This window comes from Dendrobates tinctorius, unplaced genomic scaffold, assembly GCF_039654945.1.
Source record: "Dendrobates tinctorius isolate UK_male_01 unplaced genomic scaffold, ASM3965494v1 ptg000027l, whole genome shotgun sequence".
NCBI lineage: Eukaryota > Metazoa > Chordata > Amphibia > Anura > Dendrobatidae > Dendrobates > Dendrobates tinctorius.
In genome coordinates, this window is record NW_027361695.1 from 13,758,839 (window position 1) to 13,784,152 (window position 25,314).

The following is a 25,314-nucleotide window of genomic DNA, read 5'->3' on the forward strand; positions in this document are numbered from 1 at the left end:
GCACTGTGTCACGTTCCAATTTCTTGCTGCACATCAATACTCCATGACACCTGACTGTGATGCAAACTGTGGCAGTGCTGGGAGCCCAATGACTGGTGGCCCCTGAGCAAGGGAATACACCATTGAAGGGACGCAGCACTACACAAAGCTATGAACAACAGTGAGACCAGAACCTTAGAATAAAACTGCAGTACAATGGGATCATACTTGAGTTGGTGCTCATCGATTCAAATGTCCCATTCCATTGGCCACGAAAGTAATCTGTGGCCACTGGACGGGAGCCATTAGAGCCAACTGTTACCCTGTCAACATCAGTGGCTCTTTCGATTAGCCAACCTGGTTCAACATCACGTCAACATGATGACGTCAGCTAGTCAAAAGAAGAGTTGCAGATTCCGTCAGTGAGTTAAGAGGCGATACCATGACTCCCTAGCCATGGTCACAGACCACTGTCATGGCCAATGGAATCGGATGAATGAATAAATATGCACCAACTGTAAATCACACCCAAGGTGTCCATGTATTACATCCAAACTACGAACAGTTAAATTCAAGTACAACGCTCCCGTCTAAGTGAATGTCTTAATTATTAATTACCTTCCTATGTCATCGGATGTAAAAAAAAAAAAAAAAAAAAAAAAAAAAAGCTCTGTGTGTCACAGGGAACAGTAATCTTATCACCTAAGTAGAAGAATATAACAGTTGATAGAATAATGGAAGCTACAAATGTGTCCATGGAAAGCCCCGTATGTCTAATTATAAGAATTGCTCAACTTTTTGAACATCCCAAACAGCTGAAATTGCTGTAAAACTAAAAAAAAAAGGAAACACAAAAAAATACACTCTTTGGTTATCCTTCGATTCCCTTCCACCCCAAATGGAGTCAAATCAGTGGCTTCATTTGGGAAGCTTGCAGGTGAGGTCGGTGACTTTCTACCAAGGTCACGTGAATGATTTATGGACCTTAATTACCATAAGGGGTGAGCCAATGGTTCTTTATGTTTTAAAAGAACTTTTGACGTTTGGAAACTTTTTGAAAATCTTGGACAATTCCAAGATTTTCTGACAATTGAATCAATTTCTGAAAAAGTGGTCAGCTTGAGAATATCCATTTACAGTCATAAATGGTTTTGGTTTTAACCAATTAAAGAAATACTCCATCAGCTCACCAGCTATAATGAAATGTCCATGGATTCAGGGATTGTCCAATGTGTGGGTTCCACAAGGCCAGCATTCCCAAGTAGGCAAATGTTGGTGAAGGTAGTGGAGATCCACCACCGCAACCGTAAAAATGTTAAATTCTTTATTGGATCAGCATTATAAACCAAATAAAACAAGCCAAAAGGAACACTAAATTCCATATGGGTTTCAGACAGTGACGGCCTCACTCATGAGTCTATCTAGGAGTAAGGACATCACTGTCCAAAACAAGTAAGGCGTTTTGTGCCACTTTCAGCTTTGGTTTATAATGCTGATCTAATAATGATATTTTATGGTTCCGGTACTGGATCTCCACTACCTTCACCCACATTAAACCAATTAAAATGATCGATGTTTAGTATAAATTACAGCAAAAAAAAAAAAAAAATAGGACCATGAAACTTAAAATGTGGGGGAAAAAAAAAAATATTCCTGTAATAATTCTAATCATTTCTTCTCCTTTTGGAAAAATATATAAGGTAACGTCATTCGTCTTGGCGCTTTTACATGAGCTTCCTTTTCCTTTTCTAACCCACTGTCCAGTTTCTGACTGCAGCAGGAGCCTCTCCCTTCTGCTCAGTCTGCAGTAAGACAAAGGATCGTTGGGTTCAATTTTCTCAATTGTTTCTGAGCTGAAAAAGGAAGAGATCATCAAGAAAAATAACCCTCTGCAAGATATCAAGAAGCCTGTTAGGGCCCCGTTACACGCTTCAATGTCTCAGCGATCGCACCAACGATCCGACGTGGATGAGATCGCTGGGACATAGTTAGCTGATCGCTGGTGAGCTGGACCAGCGAGCAAGCTGGTATCCAGGGTAAACCGAGGGTAACTAAGAGCCGCACGGCGCTTAGTTACCCGCTGTTTACCCTGTATACCAGCTCCCAGGCTCGCTGATCGTTGGTCTCTCGCTGTCACACGCAGCGATGTGAAAAGCGGGAGATAGAATCATGGCTCAGGCCATTAGGCAATGATTAACAATCAGCCAACTGATCGTTGTTACATGTCACACGCAACTATGTCGTTCCGACATCGCTGCAACGTCACCAAACTGGTGACGTTGCAACGATATCGTTCACAATATCATTGTGTGTAACGGGGCCATTAGTTTTAAATCCATGCAAAAAAAACTAGTCTGCAGACTGAAAAACACATTAACGAGATATTAAAATTTGAAAAGTAAATAGGCTTATCGACCTAGACAGCGAGTTACTGAACATTCTGAGACAGCTATTGTGAGAGGTGTGGATGAGGTATGGTGGAAGCAAGATCTCGTCATGGATAGGCAGGAAAGGACCAGAAAAGGAAAAATGTAAAAAAAATTTAAAAAAAAGCGGAGGAGGAAGAGGATAAGTGAAAGATGAAGTTTCTCTACTTCTTCGCCCATGATTGATGCTTTTAAAGCCTGGGCTTTGTATGACTGATGTATTGAAATGCATAATAAGCTCTAGCCGCCCCACGCATTTTTTTTTTATTCTTTCCAACATCAGGTTAATGGAAGACAGCGATGTATCAAGCAACGAGAATAAATCGAGCTACAAGAATAAAACGCTGTTTCCTGATCAATGGTGGAGCGAGGCACTGCGGAGCATCCCATGACGGACTCTCACTGATCAGCGGATCAATACTATTCTGATATTTCGCTTTGAGTTGAATCCTCTGATTGTTCTCACAATCGTCGCTGAGCAAAACTGGGTTCAAACAAAAGGTCAATCTGCAATCCCTGCGAGAAGATGAAATCAATCCGTCGCACGAAATAGACCAAGATGGTTCATTACAGGAAGAAGGATCTGACCGAGTGCGAAAACCACACGTGCACGGGCGAGTCTAACTGGTGGACAGGGGGGGATTGGAGACACCCCGTGACTGTCAGATGGGTCACATCATGATTTTTAGGTTCTGTCAAGTTCCCACTGGATGATTGAGAAGATAAGCAGCTGCTTTACCAGACAAAAAATGGATCTAATAGGGATCTGGTGTGAAAATTTGTCAGGCTTTCTAAAGAAGATTTACGTTCAGAGACTAATCAAGCCGTAAAAGGATAATATGCATTGGGAATTATCAAATAGTTTATTAGAAATGATAATCTAACAAAGTAGTAGGAAAGTGTGAGAGCCAGACAGAGAGCGCCAAAGCTGGATAGAGAAAGCAGTCGTGCGATCCAGAGTCATATAGAGAGAAGTAAAGCCAGAAAGAGTATAAGAGAAACAGACAGAGAGCAGGCAGGTGAGCAAGCCAGACAGACAAAGAGCAAGCAAGCGAGCCAGACAGAAACAAAGAGAGCAAGCAAGCGAGCCAGACAGAAAAAGAGAGCAGGCGAGCGAGCCAGACAAACAAAGAGCAGGCTAGCGAACCAGATAGAAAGGAAAAGAGCAGGCCAGCGCCAGACAAAAAGAGCAGGCAAGCAAGCCAAAGAAAGAAAGCGAGAACTCGAGCGAGCCAGAGGAGAAAGAAAAAGAGCATGCGAGTGAGCCAGACAAAAAGAGGACGTGACCAAGCCAGACAGAAAGAAACAGCAGGTGATCGAGCCAAACAGAAAAAGAGCAGGCAAGCGAGCCCAACAAAGCAAGATCAGGCGAGCGACCCAGTGCCAGACAGCCAGACAAAGAGCAAGCGAGTAAGCCAGAGCCAGACAGAAAGAGCAGGCGAGTGAGCCATATGGAAAGAGCAGACGAGCAAGCCAGACAGAAACAAAGAGAGCAAGTGAGCGAGCCAGACAGAAACAAAGAAAGAGCAGGCGAGCGAGCCAGATCGAAAAGGAAAAGAGCAGGCTAGCGCCAGACAAAAAGAGCAGGCAAGCAAGCCAAAGAAAGAAAGCAAGCGCTCAAGCGAGCCAGAGGAGAAAGAAAAAGAGCATGCGAGCAAGTCAGACCGAAAAAGAGCAGGCAAGCAAACCAAAGAAAGAAAGAGAACGCGATCGAGCTACAGGAGAAAGAAAAAGGGCATGTGACCCAGAGCCAGACAAAAAGAAAGAAAGCAGGCAAGCGAGCCTAACAAAGTAAGATCAGGCGAGTGACCCAGAGCCAGACAGCCAGAGCAGGCGAGCGAGCCACACGCAAAGAGCAGGCGAGCGAGCCACACGCAAAGAGCAGGCGAGCGAGCCACACGCAAAGAGCAGGCGAGCGAGCCACACGCAAAGAGCAGGCGAGCGAGCCACACGCAAAGAGCAGGCGAGCGAGCCACACGCAAAGAGCAGGCAAGCGAGCCACACGCAAAGAGCAGGCGAGCGAGCCACACGCAAAGAGCAGGCGAGCGAGCCACACGCAAAGAGCAGGCGAGCGAGCCACACGCAAAGAGCAGGCGAGCGAGCCACACGCAAAGAGCAGGCGAGCGAGCCACACGCAAAGAGCAGGCGAGCGAGCCACACGCAAAGAGCAGGCGAGCGAGCCACACGCAAAGAGCAGGCGAGCGAGCCACACGCAAAGAGCAGGCGAGCGAGCCACACGCAAAGAGCAGGCGAGCGAGCCACACGCAAAGAGCAGGCGAGCGAGCCACACGCAAAGAGCAGGCGAGCGAGCCACACGCAAAGAGCAGGCGAGCGAGCCACACGGAAAGAGCAGGCGAGCGAGCCACACGCAAAGAGCAGGCGAGCGAGCCACACGCAAAGAGCAGGCGAGCGAGCCACACGGAAAGAGCAGGCGAGCGAGCCACACGGAAAGAGCAGGCGAGCGAGCCACACGGAAAGAGCAGGCGAGCGAGCCACACGGAAAGAGCAGGCGAGCGAGCCACACGGAAAGAGCAGGCGAGCGAGCCACACGGAAAGAGCAGGCGAGCGAGCCACACGGAAAGAGCAGGCGAGCGAGCCACACGGAAAGAGCAGGCGAGCGAGCCACACGGAAAGAGCAGGCGAGCGAGCCACACGGAAAGAGCAGGCGAGCGAGCCACACGGAAAGAGCAGGCGAGCGAGCCACACGGAAAGAGCAGGCGAGCGAGCCACACGGAAAGAGCAGGCGAGCGAGCCACACGGAAAGAGCAGGCGAGCGAGCCAGACAGATGCAAAGAGCAGGCGAGCGAGTCAGACAGATGCAAAGAGCAGGCGAGCGAGTCAGACAGATGCAAAGAGCAGGCGAGCGAGTCAGACAGATGCAAAGAGCAGGCGAGCGAGTCAGACAGATGCAAAGAGCAGGCGAGCGAGTCAGACAGATGCAAAGAGCAGGCGAGCGAGTCAGACAGATGCAAAGAGCAGGCGAGCGAGTCAGACAGATGCAAAGAGCAGGCGAGCGAGTCAGACAGATGCAAAGAGCAGGCGAGCGAGTCAGACAGATGCAAAGAGCAGGCGAGCGAGTCAGAGACAGATGCAAAGAGCAGACGAGCGAGCCATACGGAAAGAGCAGGCGAGCGAGCCATACGGAAAGATCAGGCGAGCGAGCCATACGGAAAGAGCAGGCGAGCGAGCCATACGGAAAGAGCAGGCGAGCGAGCCATACGGAAAGAGCAGGCGAGCGAGCCATACGGAAAGAGCAGGCGAGCGAGCCATACGGAAAGAGCAGGCGAGCGAGCCATACGGAAAGAGCAGGCGAGCGAGCCATACGGAAAGAGCAGGCGAGCGAGCCATACGGAAAGAGCAGGCGAGCGAGCCATACGGAAAGAGCAGGCGAGCGAGCCATACGGAAAGAGCAGGCGAGCGAGCCATACGGAAAGAGCAGGCGAGCGAGCCATACGGAAAGAGCAGGCGAGCGAGCCAGAGACATACGCAAAGAGCAGACGAGCAAGCCAGGCAGAGAGAGTGAGCACCAGGCTAAGAGCACGAGTCAAAGCAGGACAGTAAGTAGAAGAAAAATAACAAACAGAATGAGATGGAGCAAGCAAAACAGAGAACAAGCTAGCCAGAAAGCGTAAGAGTGAGCTAGAGTATGCAAAAAAAATAAAATCAAGCGAGACAAAAGACCAGGCTGAGGAAGGCTGGGGATCATCAGCATCTCAAACATTCTCTCAGTTGCTTTTAAAGAGATTTTGTCAGCAGAAAATGACTGCTCAAACCAAGCACATGGTACATCATGTAGTGGCCACGCAGTTCAGCGCACCTTCCCATCTTCTTGTTTTCCATCCATCGCTGCCATTCTTGGGCTCCTGTAAAGCTAGAGCTGTCAATCAAGTAAAAGAGGTGAAGAGATAGGTAAAAAAAAAAAAGTAGGTGGAAGGGTTACTGAACTGCTGGGTCACATCAACCATGCACAGAGCGCCTGGTACTTGGTGTGAACAAACCTTTGCGCTGACCGACTCCCTTTAAACCCCTATAAAATCCATGGCGGGTGGGAGAGTTCTCCGCCACCATCATCATCATCTATAGGTTGAGTACGGCACTCAGCCTGGTATAAGCTTAATGAGAACGTGTGGTGTTATCTGTGGGGCTAATTAATGTCTTTACCGACAGATTTTTGTGGAGTAAGAAAGGGTTTAACCCAATGAAAATCCTCCGAGCCATAAATATAATTCACACCCAAGTCCTGCTCATAACAAACAAGTTAACACTCATACCTTCAGACTTGTGGATCAATATGGGATAATAACGCTATATTTTTACTTTAATATTCGTTGTGTGGTTCAATCAGCACTGATCTCTCCTAACAATTATCATCATCCTAAAATGGGAATTCATTTTTTTTTTGGTCGCCTCTTCCCCATCACAATCAGCGGCTCCCCCGTAATTATGGGATCAGCTAGATTAGGTTTCTTGCTTATCGCACTACGATACCGGCTCTGATAAACTAGTTCAGATTTTAGCTTTTTAAAACACAAGTTTCATGGAAACTTCCCCGGAACCTTAAAAACAGTGAAATTCCATCAATTCAACATCCCGCAAGTCAATAATCTGAAATCTTGTGCGACTATCTAGAACTGAGCGATTCTCCGGAAATTAGGCGGATTCACTTGATTCTGCCAATAGATCCGAATTAAATTGGCCAAGATGGAAAGTGTCCAGATCGCAGGGAAAAGTCATTACATATTGATGGACGGTGTCCCTGGACGGAAAAATATACTAAATAAAGGGTTAAAAATGGCTGGGTTTTTTTGTGTATAGCAAATATTTTTAATTTCCTTGGCTAATGTAATTCTGCTCCTAAACTGCAGGCCACCACCCCGGGTTACCCTCCAACAATTAAGGGGCTGTCCATTACTCTTATACTTCTGACCTTTCCACAGGAAAGGTAATTAACATCAGATCACTGGAGGTCAGACAACCGGAACACCTGTACATGCAGAAAATATAATAACAGAGTCAGCTTGTGTGTTTATATATCAGTATGTGTGCTACATAAACCCACACCGACACTGCTACATAAACCCACACCGACACTGCTACATAAACCCACACCGACACTGCTACATAAACCCACACCGACACTGCTACAACCGACACTGCTACATAAACCCACACCGACACTGCTACATAAACCCACACCGACACTGCTACATAAACCCACACCGACACTGCTACATAAACCCACACCGACACTGCTACATAAACCCACACCGACACTGCTACATAAACCCACACCGACACTGCTACATAAACCCACACCGACACTGCTACATAAACCCACACCGACACTGCTACATAAACCCACACCGACACTGCTACATAAACCCACACCGACACTGCTACAACCGACACTGCTACATAAACCCACACTGCTACATAAACCCACACCGACACTGCTACATAAACCCACACCGACACTGCTACATAAACCCACACCGACACTGCTACATAAACCCACACCGACACTGCTACATAAACCCACACCGACACTGCTACATAAACCCACACCGACACTGCTACATAAACCCACACCGACACTGCTACATAAACCCACACCGACACTGCTACATAAACCCACACCGACACTGCTACATAAACCCACACCGACACTGCTACATAAACCCACACCGACACTGCTACATAAACCCACACCGACACTGCTACATAAACCCACACCGACACTGCTACATAAACCCACACCGACACTGCTACATAAACCCACACCGACACTGCTACATAAACCCACACCGACACTGCTACATAAACCCACACCGACACTGCTACATAAACCCACACCGACACTGCTACATAAACCCACACCGACACTGCTACATAAACCCACACCAACACTGCTACATAAACCCACACCAACACTGCTACAACCAACACTGCTACATAAACCCACACCAACACTGCTACAACCAACACTGCTACATAAATCCACACCAACACTGCTACAACCAACACTGCTACATAAATCCACACCGACACTGCTACATAAACCCACACCGACACTGCTACATAAACCCACACCAACACTGCTACAACCAACACTGCTACATAAACCCACACCGACACTGCTACATAAACACACACCAACACTGCTACATAAACACACACCAACACTGCTACATAAACACACACCAACACTGCTACATAAACACACACCAACACTGCTACATAAACACACACCAACACTGCTACATAAACACACACCGACACTGCTACATAAACCCACACCGACACTGCTACATAAACCCACACCAACACTGCTACAACTAACACTTCTACATAAACACACCAACATTGCTAAATAAACACTAACACTGCTACATAAACCCACACCGACACTGCTACATAAACACTAACACTGCTACATAAACCCACACCAACACTGCTACATAAACCCACACCAACACTGCTACAACCAACTCTGCTACATAAACCCACACCGACACTGCTACATAAACACACACCAACACTGCTACATAAACCCACACCAACACTGCTACATAAACCCACACCAACACTGCTACAACTAACACTGCTACATAAACACACACCAACACTGCTACATAAACCCACACCAACACTGCTACATAAACCCACACCAACACTGCTACAACCAACACTGCTACATAAACACACACCAACACTGCTACAACTAACACTGCTACATAAACACACACCAACACTGCTACATAAACACTAACACTGCTACATAAACCCACACCAACACTGCTACATAAACCCACACCAACCCTGCTACAACCAACACTGCTACATAAACACACACCAACACTGCTACATAAACACTAACACTGCTACATAAACCCACACCAACACTGCTACATAAACCCACACCAACACTGCTACATAAACCCACACCAACACTGCTACATAAACCCACACCAACACTGCTACATAAACCCACACCAACACTGCTACAACCAACACTGCTACATAAACACACAACAACACTGCTACAACTAACACTGCTACATAAACACACACCAACACTGCTACATAAACACTAACACTGCTACATAAACCCACACCAACACTGCTACATAAACCCACACCAACCCTGCTACAACCAACACTGCTACATAAACACACACATACGAACTAACACTGATACATAGTGTTAGCGAGGGTGTTTGTATATATCAGTGTGTGTGTGTTTTTATACATCAGTGTGAGCATGTGTTTAGATGACACTCACCAATACTGATCCAAACACATACAGATACACACACTAACACTACATCAGTGTTAGCATGTGTGTTTATGTATCGGTGTGTGCAGCGTCAGACTGGAACACCTTGGGCCCACCAGAGAAAATCATTCTTGGGGCCCACTATGTAGCTGTATAGAGTTAAATACCAGACCACCAATTATGCGGTAAAACACGCTAATATCCGGGTATAATATAAGGTTGTACATGTCTTAATTATGTAGCAGGAGTTGGGGTAGCCCCCTCATAGAATATAAAGCAGCCATCTCATAGAATATAATGCTGCCCCCCTCATAGGGGTATAATGCTGCCCCCCTCATAGGGGTATAATGCTGCCCCCCTCATAGGGGTATAATGCTGCCCCCCTCATAGGGGTATAATGCTGCCCCCCTCATAGGGGTATAATGCTGCCCCCCTCATAGGGGTATAATGCTGCCCCCCTCATAGGGGTATAATGCTGCCCCCCTCATAGGGGTATAATGCTGCCCCCCTCATAGGGGTATAATGCTGCCCCCCTCATAGGGGTATAATGCTGCCCCCCTCATAGGGGTATAATGCTGCCCCCCTCATAGGGGTATAATGCTGCCCCCCTCATAGGGTATAATGCTGCCCCCCTCATAGGGTATAATGCTATATAGATATAGAGTTAGATAGATATAGATAGAAAGATAGATGTAGAAATAGATAGATATAGAGATAGATAGTAGATAATGGATAGAAAGTAGATAATGGATAGATATAGATAGAAAGATTCATAGACATAGATAGATAGAGATAGATATAGAAAGAAATATAGATAGATAGATCGATAGGTAGATAGATATAGAGATAGATAGAAAATAGATAATGGATAGATAGATAGCTAGCTATAGATAGAAAGATATAGAGATAGATAGATAGAAAGATATAGAGATAGATAGATAGAAAGATATAGAGATAGATAGATATATAGATAGAGATAGATAGATATATAGATAGAGATAGATAAATAGATAGAGATATACAGATATAATAATAATAATAATAATAATAATAATAATAATAATAATAATAATAATAATAATAATAATAATATTATAGACAGAGATAAATATATATATAGATAGATGGCTATAAATAAAAATAGATAGAGACAGATAGATATAGAGACAGATAGATATAGAGACAGATAGATATAGAGACAGATAGATATAGAGACAGATAGATATAGAGACAGATAGATATAGAGACAGATAGATATAGAGACAGATAGATATAGAGACAGATAGATATAGAGACAGATAGATATAGAGACAGATAGATATAGAGACAGATAGATATAGAGACAGATAGATATAGAGACAGATAGATATAGAGACAGATAGATATAGAGACAGATAGATATAGAGACAGATAGATATAGAGACAGATAGATATAGAGACAGATAGATATAGAGACAGATAGATATAGAGACAGATAGATATAGAGACAGATAGATATAGAGACAGATAGATATAGAGACAGATAGATATAGAGACAGATAGATATAGAGACAGATAGATATAGAGACAGATAGATATAGAGACAGATAGATATAGAGACAGATAGATATAGAGACAGATAGATATAGAGACAGATAGATATAGAGACAGATAGATATAGAGACAGATAGATATAGAGACAGATAGATATAGAGACAGATAGATATAGAGACAGATAGATATAGAGACAGATAGATATAGAGACAGATAGATATAGAGACAGATAGATATAGAGACAGATAGATATAGAGACAGATAGATATAGAGACAGATAGATATAGAGACAGATAGATATAGAGACAGATAGATATAGAGACAGATAGATATAGAGACAGATAGATATAGAGACAGATAGATATAGAGACAGATAGATATAGAGACAGATAGATATAGAGACAGATAGATATAGAGACAGATAGATATAGAGACAGATAGATATAGAGACAGATAGATATAGAGACAGATAGATATAGAGACAGATAGATATAGAGACAGATAGATATAGAGACAGATAGATATAGAGACAGATAGATATAGAGACAGATAGATATAGAGACAGATAGATATAGAGACAGATAGATATAGAGACAGATAGATATAGAGACAGATAGATATAGAGACAGATAGATATAGAGACAGATAGATATAGAGACAGATAGATATAGAGACAGATAGATATAGAGACAGATAGATATAGAGACAGATAGATATAGAGACAGATAGATATAGAGACAGATAGATATAGAGACAGATAGATATAGAGACAGATATAGAGATAATAGCTAGATATAGAGATATGTATAGAGATCGACAGATATAGAGTTAGAAAGATAGATAGATATAGAGAGAGATAGAGAGAGAGATACAGAGATAGCTAGATAGATAGATGGATAGATAGATATAGATAATAGAGATAATAGATAGATATAATAGATATAGAGATAGATGATAGATCAATAGATAGATAAAGAGATAGAGATAGATAATGAGATATAGATAGAGATATAGTGTTAGATAGATAGATAGATAGATATAGAGATAACAGATAGATAGATAGATATAGAGATAATATATAGATAGAGATAATATATAGATAGATAGAGATAATATATAGATAGATAGAGATAATATATAGATAGAGATAATATATAGATAGAGATAATATATAGATAGCTATAGAGAGATATAGAGATAGATATAGAGAGAAACAGATGTAGATATAGAGATAGATATAGAGATAGATAGGTAGATAGATAGAGATAACAGATATAGAGATAGATAGATATAGATATAAAGATAGATAAAAATAGAGAGAGCGGTAGAGAGATAGATATAGAGAGATAGATACAGAGATCGATAAATAGATAGAGATATAGATATAGATAATAGATAGAGATAGATAAAGATAGATAATAAATATAGAGATAACAGATTAACAGATAGATATAGAGATAGAGTAAGATAGAAAGATATAGAGATAGGTAGATATAGATAATAGAGATAGCTAGATAGACATAATAGATAGATATAGATAGATATAGAGATAGATAGAAAGATAGATAGATAGAAAGATAGATAGAGATAGAGCGATAGAGATAGATATAGATAATAGATAGAGATAGATAGATATAGAGATAGATAGATAGATATAGAGATAGAAAGATAGATATAGAGATAGAAAGATAGATAGATATACAGAGAGATAGATAGAGAGAGATATAGAGAGAAATAGATATAGATATAGAGATAATAGATATAGATATAGAGATAGATAGATATAGAGAGAGATAGATACAGAGAAAAGATAGAGATAAATAGATAGAGAAAGATAGATAGATATAGAGAGAGCGATAGATAGATATACAGAGAGATAGATATAGAGATAGATAGAGATACAGTGGGGAAAAAAAGTATTTAGTCAGTCAGCAATAGTGCAAGTTCCACCACTTAAAAAGATGAGAGGCGTCTGTAATTTACATCATAGGTAGACCTCAACTATGGGAGACAAACTGAGAAAAAAAAATCCAGAAAATCACATTGTCTGTTTTTTTTTCATTTTATTTGCATATTATGGTGGAAAATAAGTATTTGGTCAGAAACAAGCAATCAAGATTTCTGGCTCTCACAGACCTGTAACTTCTTCTTTAAGAGTCTCCTCTTTCCTCCACTCATTACCTGTAGTAATGGCACCTGTTTAAACTTGTTATCAGTATAAAAAGACACCTGTGCACACCCTCAAACAGTCTGACTCCAAACTCCACTATGGTGAAGACCAAAGAGCTGTCAAAGGACACCAGAAACAAAATTGTAGCCCTGCACCAGGCTGGGAAGACTGAATCTGCAATAGCCAACCAGCTTGGAGTGAAGAAATCAACTGTGGGAGCAATAATTAGAAAATGGAAGACATACAAGACCACTGATAATCTCCCTCGATCTGGTGCTCCACGCAAAATCCCACCCCGTGGGGTCAGAATGATCACAAGAACGGTGAGCAAAAATCCCAGAACCACGCGGGGGGACCTAGTGAATGAACTGCAGAGAGCTGGGACCAATGTAACAAGGCCTACCATAAGTAACACACTACGCCACCATGGACTCAGATCCTGCAGTGCCAGACGTGTCCCACTGCTTAAGCCTGTACATGTCCGGGCCCGTCTGAAGTTTGCTAGAGAGCATTTGGATGATCCAGAGGAGTTTTGGGAGAATGTCCTATGGTCTGATGAAACCAAACTGGAACTGTTTGGTAGAAACACAACTTGTCGTGTTTGGAGGAAAAAGAATACTGAGTTACATCCATCAAACACCATACCTACTGTAAAGAATGGTGGTGGAAACATCATGCTTTGGGGCTGTTTCTCTGCAAAGGGGCCAGGACGACTGATCCGGGTACATGAAAGAATGAATGGGGCCATGTATCGTGAGATTTTGAGTGCAAACCTCCTTCCATCAGCAAGGGCATTGAAGATGAAACGTGGCTGGGTCTTTCAACATGACAATGATCCGAAGCACACCACCAGGGCAACGAAGGAGTGGCTTCGTAAGAAGCATTTCAAGGTCCTGGGAGTGGCCTAGCCAGTCTCCAGATCTCAACCCTATAGAAAACCTTTGGAGGGAGTTGAAAGTCTGTGTTGCCAAGCGAAAAGCCAAAAACATCACTGCTCTAGAGGAGATCTGCATGGAGGAATGGGCCAACATACCAACAACAGTGTGTGGCAACCTTGTGAAGACTTACAGAAAACGTTTGACCTCTGTCATTGCCAACAAAGGATATATCACAAAGTATTGAGATGAAATTTTGTTTCTGACCAAATACTTATTTTCCACCATAATATGCAAATAAAATGAAAAAAAAACCAGACAATGTGATTTTCTGGATTTTTTTTTCTCAGTTTGTCTCCCATAGTTGAGGTCTACCTATGATGTAAACTACAGACGCCTCTCATCTTTTTAAGTGGTGGAACTTGCACTATTGCTGACTGACTAAATACTTTTTTTCCCCACTGTATATAGATAGCTATAGAGAGATATAGAGATAGATATAGAGATAGATAGCGAGAGATATAGATATAGAGATAGATACAGAGAAAAGATATAGAGATAGATAACGGATAGATAAATAGATAGGTATAGAGATAGATATAGATATTAGATAGAGATATATATAGATAAAGATAGATAGATATAGATGGTAGCTAGATAGATAATAAATATAGAGATAGAGTAAGATAGATAGATAGACATAATAGATATAGAGATATATATAGAAAGATATAGAGATAGATAGATAGAGATAGATGTAGAGATAGAAAGATAGATATAAAGATAGAGCGATAGATATAGAAATAGATATAGATAATAGATAGAGATAGAAAGATAGATATAAGAGCGATAGATATAGAAATAGATAATAGATAGAGAGATAGAGATATATATATAAGATAGATAGATAGATAGATAGATAGAGAGAGACAGATAGAGAGAGAGAGAGATATAAAAAACAAACAAAACACAATACTCACCTCTCCTCCTCGCTCCCACGCTGATCCCGGCCTCAGTGTCAGGAGCTGCCCCCTCTGCCAGACACACAGCGGGTGCGCGATGTAGTGACGTCATCGCGCACTGGCTGTGAGCCAGGAGCAGAGAGGACTGAGGGCGGCGCCGGCCCTGATGCAGAGCGGCTTACTGGGCTGGGGGCGGGGCCTCTGGGGGTGGAGACCTGAAATGATATGCTTCGCAGTGAATATTCATTTCTCTTTAGCAGCGGGGACAGGGGCTCCTGCCTCCTGACACCGCTGCTGCTCCACTGGCAGGGGCCCCCATAGCAGCTGCATGGTGTGTGACACACCACTGGCTGGGGGCCCCTGGAGCAGCGGGGGCCCTAGGCAACTGCTGGCCCTGTATGCCAGCAGGTGCCAGGGCCCACCGGAGAATCCTCCGGTTCTCCGGTGGGCCAGTCCGACGCTGGGTGTGTGTGTGTATATCAGTGCTTGTGTGCACTATATAAACACACTTAGGCTATGTGCACACGCTGCGGTTTTTGCTGCAGCAGTTCTGCAGACAGTGTACAGTAGCATGTTATCCTATGGGATTTACAATCTGCTGTGCAAATGCTGCAGATTTTTCACTGCGGAAAAGCTGCAGTTTTGAATCTGCAGAAAGAATTGACATGTCAATTCTTTCTGCGGATTCGGCTGCGGTTTACCACCTATTCCATTGTCCAGGTAGCAAACCGCAGGGAAAATCCGCAGACCAATCCGCAGCGTGTGCACATAGCCTAACACTGCTATATAAACACACACACTAACACTGATGTATAGTGTTAGGGTACTGTTACACTGAGCGACGCACCAGCGATCCTGACAATGATACGACCCGGTAAGGATCGCTGGTGCGTCGCTACATGATCGCTAGTAAGCTGCCACACAGGCAGATCTCCCAACGACGCAGCAACGGTGCGGTCTTCGGGACCTTGTCACACAGCAGCTATTCTGACGACTCCCGCCTGCGTTCCTGAGTTCTGCGTCGCCAACGAGGTCGCTCGTCGGCGTCAAACACAGCGATGCGTGCTGGCCAGCGGGACACCAACGATCAAAAAATGGCCTGGGACATTCGAGCACGATCAGCCATATCCAGCGGGGGGGTGTCGCCGCTATGTGTCACATGTAGCGAGATCACTAGCAAGATCGCTGTTGCGTCACAAAATCTGTGACTTTTCAGCGATCTCACTATGTGTACAGTGGCTCTTAGCGAGTGTTTATATATCAGAGTGTGTGTGTATCTGTAAAGTATGTGTTTACAGATCAGTATTGGTGAGTGTCATCTAAACACATGCTCACACTGATGTATTAAACACACATACAGATATACAAACACACTCACTAACACTATATATTAGTGTTAGCTCATGTGTGTGTTTATATATCAGTGTTTGTGTTTTATACATCAGTGTGAGCACGTGTTTAGATGACACTCACCAATACTGATCTATAAACACACAGTTATAGAAATGCACACACACTCACTAACGCTATGTTAGTGTGGGTGTTTATATCAGTGTTAGTGTGCACTACATAAACACAATAAGGGCCCCGTCACACATAGCGACTCACCAGCGATCCCGACAACGATATCAACTTGTCAGGATCGCTGGTGAGTCGCTACATGATCGCTGGTGAGCTGTCACACAGGCAGCTTCACCAGCGATCAGCACCAGCGACGCCGAGCGCGCGGCGTCACTGTGTACTTTAGTTACCAGCGCGCTGATGCAGGGAGCTGGTAACTAAGGTACACATCGGGTTTCTAGGCACTGCGCGCTGCTTAGAAATCCTGCGTTTACCCTAGTTACCAGCTGATCGCACGCAGCGATGTGTGCTGGCCAGCGGGAGACCAGCAACCAAAAAAATGTCTAGGGCTTTCCAACAACGATCAGCGATACCAGCAGGGGGGGAGCAGTCGTTGATCGCTGTCACACACAGCGATCTCGCTGGTGAGATTGCTGTTGCGTCACAAAAATTGTGACTCAGCAGCAATCTCACTAGCGAGATCGCTGTGTTTGACGGGGGCTTTACACTGATATATAAACACACACGCTAACACTGATGTATAGTGCTAGCGAGTGTGTTTTCATAGAGCAGTGTGTGCATTTAGAACACACTGATATAAAGATGCACAAATATATAAACACACATGTTAACACTGATATATAGTGTAAGCAAAATTTGAGTCATGACTGTTTTCCTATTTCCTGGAACCTCGGGCTCCTTCCCTGCTGTCCCTATAAAATAGAGGCGCCCTACATAGTCCTTTTTCCCTGGGATACTTCTGTAGGTGAAGATGCCGGGGCCACCACTCTTGTCTTTTCTCCTGCATCTGCCCTCTGTCTGTTCCCTTCTCCCCCACTCAGGGAAGAGGGGAGCTGGGATGCACCGCAGTACACCAAACAGACAAACAAGGCAACACAAACAGGGGCAACTGAAAATACCAGGCATACAATTATTCACTCACATTTAACAGAGGAATGCACCGGGGGGAGAGGAGGATGGGGAAAAACCAAAGTAAGAGGAGGGATGGGAATTATCACACTTACAAACCCAGGCAAAAGCCACTGAATACTCCTCCAAACTCCTCATATAACCACCAAACAATCTCTTGCCATGCAGAATAAGCTAGCTCTGACAATACAAAGTGTGTTAGTCAGGGCCCAGATTATTTAGGGGATAGGAGTGACTAACCATGCTCAGCTGAGACTCAGAGAGCTCCAAACATGGCCGATTAACCCCTGTACTTCCAAAAGAAATTCACACACACTAACACTGATATATAGACATCCAGGTCCATACACTGTAGTGGCTGCTAAGATGTGCTGCAGCTTATCTTCTACTGAAGAGCATAAGAGCTGAGCTGCAGTACCCGGCAGTGACCACTACATGGTGTATGGAGCAATGCTGTTCCACTCTGTACACCGTTTCCACCTGGAGTTGAGGACAGCTGACCGGGGATGGTGCGAGCAGGTGCAGTCCCCCCACTAATAGCATATTGATGACTTACCCTGCAGATAGGTCATCCGCGTAGAAACGGTGAACCACCCCTTTAAAATTCTGAATTCGTAAAAGGGGTATTCCACCTTGAAGTATTACCTGTCCACTGAATAGGTGATAAACACTGGATTATTAGTGGTCCAATCTCAAGAGACTTATTCCTTTCCCCCATCTACAAGACCGAGGTTAGAATTAGTTCGAAGACCGGTAGTCAACGGTGCACCCCGGTTACATTTTGGCAATCGGTGGTGGTCCTAATATTCCAATCGCCACCAGTTTATCATATTTAATTTTTTTTTTTTTATTTACAAGAAAAAAAATCTTGATTTTTTTTTTTTCATCTGGATTTCAAGGAAGTATTTTCTATATTCTAATTCCGTGTCCCCATGATACAAGTTAGACGAAGAGCAACAATAACGTTCGGTCACAAATGAATAATTTAAGGCGGTTAATGCCATTTCTATTTACACAGAGCACAATTAGGAGAGAAAAATTCTTACAAGTAGGGGAAAAAAAAAATCTGTTTTAAATAAAACAAAAACACATACGTGACCCCAAAAAGGTGCATTCAAATATTTGCATTGAACGCCAACTTCTCGTCTCTGGAGAGGCTGCGCTGTATGTATGGGTAATAAGGTGGAAGGCACAATGGGGATTTAATAGCACTGCATAAATACTGCATTAGATGTAAGTGATTAATCGGACTCTTGGAGGTCATTTTACTTGTAGCAAGATAAATAATTTAAAGAACCGCTGGAAGGATTTACAGTCTGAAATGTTCCGCTAATAGCCGGGGGTTACAGGATTTTGTTTTTGTGCTAAGTGTTCCAAGGTAGATCTGTCCGCGCTGCTTTATCAAGGAGTAAGCGTGAGCGATGTGGACTTCTCACCCCCGATCCGAATGAAAACCTTCATTCCGCTTTATATATAAAATGTTCACTATGTTAACGGTGCCAGACAAAGAGGAACCATCGTTAGAACGTGACCCATTGTTTAAATATAAAGTTTATAATTATTTTTTTTATTATTTATTTTTTTTTATAATTTTTGGCAATTTTTTTTTTCCCCCCAGTATCAAAATCCGTATTAAAATAGCATAATAGAGATCCTGCATTCTACGCTCTGGCCACCGGGGCTTTTTAAGACTAACTTCCCGTTTCAGGAAATAACACATGCACATAGCCACAACGTCAAACCCTACATTTTGCATTGAAGCAACCAATGAGCGTGGGCAAAGACCACTGTGAAGGACAGAGAAACGGTATCCGGGGTGACAGTCTATTGTGATTGGTAGATGCTAGGTTATCAGCTGTGTCACTTGTTATTGTCATCCTGCCTCTGCTGATCAGGAACCTGCTGAAAACTCTTCCAGAAATGTCAAGAAGTACGAGTCTAATAAAGCCCCAGTGACCAGAGTAAAAAGTGCTAGTTTTGTTTTTTTTAATAAAGACTGTGATATAAGGGTATGTGCACACGGTGCGGATTCTGCTGCATTTTTCAGTACCTTTATTTCCTATGGAAATAAAAAAACGCAGTGCACATGCTGTGGATTTTTCCGCGCGGTTTTGCTGCGGGTTACAAGCCGCAGCATGTCAATTCTTTAGTGTAGAAACACTGCAATTTCACACCTCATCCATTATGAGGTGTAAAACTGCAGGCAGAACCACAGGACTTTAGTCCTGCTGATTTACAGTCATATGTAAAAGTTTGGGCACCCCTATTAATGTTAACCTTTTTTCTTTATAACAATTTTGGTTTTTGCAACAGGTATTTCAGTTTCATATATCTAATAACTGATGGACTCAGTTATATTTCTGGATTCAAATGAGGTTTATTGTACTAACAGAAAATGCGCAATCTGCATTTAAACAAAATTTGACCGGTGCAAAAGTATGGGCACCCTTATCATTTTCTTGATTTGAACACTCCTAACTACTTTTTACTGACTTCCTGAAGCACTAAATTGGTTTTGTAACCTCATTGAGCTTTGAACGTCATAGCCAGGTGTATCAAATCATGAGAAAAGGTATTTAAAGTGGCCACTTGCAAGTAGTTCTCCTATTTGATTCTCCTATGAAGAGTGGCATCATGGGCTCCTCAAAACAACTCTCAAATGATCTGAAAACAAAGATTATTCAACATAGCTTTTCAGGGGAAGGATACAAAAAGTTGTCTCAGAGATTTAACCTGTCAGTTTCCACTGTGAGGAACATAGTAAGGAAATGGAAGAACACAGGTACAGTTCTTGTTAAGCCCAGAAGTGGCAGGCCAAGAAAAATATCAGAAAGGCAGAGAAGAAGAATGGTGAGAGCAGTCAAGGACAATCCACAGACCACCTCCAAAGACCTGCAGCATCATCTTGCTGCAGATGGTGTCACTGTGCATCGGTCAACAATACAGCGCACTTTGCACAAGGAGAAGCTGTATGGGAGAGTGATGCGAAAGAAGCCGTTTCTGCAAGCACGCCACAAACAGAGTCGCCTGAGGTATGCAAAAGCACATTTGGACAAGCCAGTTACATTTTGGAAGAAGGTCCTGTGGACTGATGAAACAAAGATTGAGTTGTTTGGTCATACAAAAAGGCGTTATGCATGCGCTGTATTGTTGACCGATGCACAGTGACACCATCTGCAGCAAGATGATGCTGCAGGTCTTTGCAGGTGGTCTGTGGATTGTCCTTGACTGTTCTCGCCATTCTTCTTCTCTGCCTTTCTGATATTTTTCTTGGCCTGCCACTTCTGGGCTTAACAAGAACTGTACCTGTGTTCTTCCATTTCCTTACTATGTTCCTCACAGTGGAAACTGACAGGTTAAATCTCTGAGACAACTTTTTGTATCCTTCCCCTGAAAAGCTATGTTGAATAATCTTTGTTTTCAGATCATTTGAGAGTTGTTTTGAGGAGCCCATGATGCCACTCTTCATAGGAGAATCAAATAGGAGAACTACTTGCAAGTGGCCACTTTAAATACCTTTTCTCATGATTTGATACACCTGGCTTTGAAGTTCAAAGCTCAATGAGGTTACAAAACCAATTTAGTGCTTCAGGAAGTCAGTAAAAAGTAGTTAGGAGTGTTCAAATCAAGAAAATGATAAGGGTGCCCATACTTTTGCACCGGTCAAATTTTGTTTAAATGCAGATTGCACATTTTCTGTTAGTACAATAAACCTCATTTGAATCCAAAAATATAACTGAGTCCATCAGTTATTAGATATATGAAACTGAAATACCTGTTGCAGAAACCAAAATTGTTATAAAGAAAAAAGGTTAACATTAATAGGGGTGCCCAAACTTTTACATATGACTGTATCTGCGGTTTTTACTACAAAATCCGCAGAGCCAAAAAACTCCGTGTGCACATAGCCTAAGGGAGGAGACACAGATTAGATATTAGAAAAAAACTTTTTGACAGTTAGAGTGATCAATGAGTGGAACAAGCTGCCATGGGAGGTGGTGAGTTCTCCTTCAATAGAAGTCTTCAAACAGAGGCTGGATAGACATCTGTCTGGGATGATTTAGCGAATCCTGCCTTGAGTAGAGGGATGAACCAGGTGGCCCAGGAAGTCCCTTCCAACTCTATGATTCTATGATAAGGGGGAAAAAAATTGCAATATTGAATTGTTTTTTATAAATACGTGGAACACAAAATCCTGATTTAAACAATAGAGTCCTTTGTGATGATGGCTTCTCTTTTAAAGAAAACTGACCAAGATCCAAAACCTTTCATGTCCTGATTGTTTGGGTCGCAGTGACAAGAAAAACGACACCTGCCTCGTAGTAATCCGATGTGCCAGCGCTGAGAAATCGCGCTTTAAAGCAATATGCAAATTTGTCAGGAAGTGCTCTTCCACTATTGACACGCCCCAATGCACTTCATAACTAATTTGCATGTGGCTTCAAAAGCTTGATTTCTCAGCCCTGGCACATCGGATTCCGACAAGACAGGTATCATTTTTCTTGTTGGGCTTGGAGCTATACAGCCGTGCAACTAGTTTCATTAATAAAAAAGTCATGAGACGTCACCTTTAAAAAAAAAAAAAAAAAAAAAAAAAAACCTTTTTAAAAACCATTGTATCAAAAGCGGAGCAGATATTTGTGGCCATACGTCTAGCGGTGACATCCATCCTATAAACCATTATTTAATCAGAGCACGGACCGTCATGACAAGGCTCACAAGTCTGAGGCCTTGGAAGGATACCACGTCTGGGTGCCAAACCAATAAGCCAGAATATTAAAACGCAGGATTTGGTGGTTTCGGAGAATTTATAGACCCCGTGGCTTCGATCCAGATCATTTTGTTTAGTTGTATATTAAATAAAAATCCTAGCATCCCATTACTCGCAGATAGGCGAGCGGTGATTTATGTGGCAGATGTAGGTGAATAATAGGGTGCATGAGAATGCAATCTGTGAAAATGGCCTGAGAGTAGCGGAGCAATAAACCTCTCTGTATCCTTCCACTTTAATCACCCTAAACAAGTTAACATCCCCCCCCCCGTACTCACTACTGTGGATATTGCGTTTCCCATCATTGCTGTGACATTTTATTTAAAAAGTGCATCATAATTAACCTGATTTTTCACTTGAAATATTATGCTGAACCTCCTCACTATGGTTATTGGATTGGGGTGTAATACATCACTATGACCAGTAGGTGTCCTCACCACCAACTGAAAGCAGGTAACTTGTGTAACGGGGCACAGGCACTTTGCAATTTTACCCATTTAAGAAGGGGACTCTGACTCATGAGTCAACTGCCTTAAGTTCTACATAGGAAGAGAGAGTTTTAGCAGTTTTTTTTTCTTTAAGATATTTATTATTTTCTAGGAATAGTTAATTATCTGCCGCTCTCAAAATTATACATACGGTTTCCTCTAGTAGCTATTCCTGGGAACCCCGTACTAAGCAGAGGTTATAAATGACTTTTGAGCCTCCCACATACACACAATTTTTCCATCAATTATTCGACTAGAGCTCGCTCGGAGAATGGTCACCTGTTTTGCCGGTGTTCTTCATCCACGTCTTGTTCGATGACTCATTCTCGAATCCGTCCAGTACGAGCTCTTGGAACTCATCCCGAATATTGGCAGTGTAATCAACAATGTCTATGGGGGACTGGTGAAGGCCTTTACAATCCACGCTGGTTAGTACCCAGTTCTCAGGTCCATACACACCTGAAAAAAAACCAAAAAAACAAAAACCACAGGACACCCGTTAATATAAAGCAAGGGACCTTCAGAGGCACGAATACCATTCACACATCAGTAGGCAAACATCAGAGAGGCTCCACGAACTGGAAATAAGTAGTTATTATATGGCACGGATAGCTCTGAACTTACCATCAGCTTATAACTAACTGCTGAATGGCGGATAACAAGGAATAGACTACATACATAGCAAAAATAAAATTATAGATTGTGTCCCAGCTGGTCCTCCTGCAATCTGTCTTCAACACAAAATCGGAGAAATGTGTGAAGTTGGCTGCAGTTTGCATTACTTTAATAGCCAAGCCAGCCCCCTTCTTTCACAGCCAAGCAAGCCCCCTTCACTGCCAAAGCCATTGTATATAGAGAGGGAAATGGCTGAGCTATTAAAATGGTCAGCCAGCCTCCTATCACAGTCATTTTATAGAGAAGGGGCGGCATAAATATTAAAAGGACCAGTCAGTCAAGCCCCCTCGTGTCACAGACAACAAAGAGAAGGAGAAAGTCTACCCATTATTGAAATAAGCAGTCAGCCAGCCCCTTTATGCAACCGCCGTTGTATAGAGAATGGGGGAATTTGGCTATTAAAATGGTCAGCCAGCCCCCTTCTGTCACAGCCATTGTAAATGAAGAAGCAGCAGAGTCATTAAAATCAGCAGTCAGCAAGCCCGCTTTGCGCTCAGCCATTGGATATACAAGGGGGCAGCTTAGCTTTAAAATAATTAGTCAGCCAGCCCCCTTCTGACACAGCTATTGTAGAAAGAAAAGGACGATTTAGCTATTAAATTGATCATCCAGCCCCCCCCCCATCTCATCCAGAGCCATTGTACACAGAGAAGGCTGGCGGCTAACTACTAAACTGATCAGTCAGCCAGCCCCCTTCTGTCACAACCATTGTAAAAGAAGAGGGCTGCCCATGCTGCATTTTATTATTCAAGGGTCCGTCAACAGCAGCATGCTGACTGTTTCCACACTGCAAAATGTAATGAAATGTTGCATTTCATCATTCAAGGGTCCATCAAAAGCAGCATGCTGACTGTTTCCACACCGCAAAATGTAATGAAATGTCGCAATTCATTATTCAAGGGTCCGTCAACAGCAGCATGCTGTTTCCACACCGCAAAATGTAATTAAATGTTGCATTTCATCATTCAAGGATCCGTCAACAGCAGCATGCTGACTATTTCCACACTGCAAAATGTAATGAAATGTTGCATTTCATTATTGGAGACCACGGGTATAGCAAGTTCATGGAGAATATTGAAATTCACACTTATCTGGGGAATAGCCAAAGTAATTGTAGCAAATACTGTATTGTTTGCTAACACAATGTACACTCGCCACTTGGTAGTGCGGTTTGGCAGGATACAAAGTATCTAAAAAAAAAACACAAGAGTCCAAGAACCTGTGGCCTCAGATTACAGAGAAGGAGAGAAAAAACAAATAGGGCTCACAATAGTCTGCAGGCAGAAGGCAGGGACAGCGACTAACCGGGCGGGGGATGAGGCTTATACCGGAAAGACACTTGAGTCCATGAGTGGGAAAACCTGGTGTAGAAATGTCAGATCATTTACTTATAATTCAAGGTCATTAATTAGTGCAAGGACAGCAGAATTTGAAACAAGACTAATTAAGTGAACATGTCTTGTGCTTATGTTTTTTTTTTCTTGCAATACCCTCATATGACAGCATTTTTTTTTTCATCGTCTTTAAAGCATGCCTGATGTTCAGGTGACTTCTCAAAATAGGCTGACGTCCGTGCACATGCGCCATAACGCCATTTCTGGCCGCTATGACTTGTATCCTGCATTTTTCCCACCAACAGGCTCACTCTGGTTTTCAATTGACTCTGAGC

The 25,314-nt window shown here is 42.9% G+C and overlaps 1 protein-coding gene across 2 annotated transcripts in view; it reads right to left on the reverse strand.

Moving 5' to 3' along the window:
* The window catches only part of PTPRG (protein tyrosine phosphatase receptor type G), a 583,893-nt gene that overhangs the window by 314,292 nt on the left and 244,287 nt on the right, over positions 1-25,314 (reverse strand). For both annotated transcript variants that reach the window (XM_073569806.1, XM_073569808.1), the window contains exon 3: positions 23,250-23,429. In XM_073569806.1, coding sequence (XP_073425907.1) covers positions 23,250-23,429 — 180 coding nt within the window. The remainder of the gene's footprint in view (positions 1-23,249; positions 23,430-25,314) is intronic.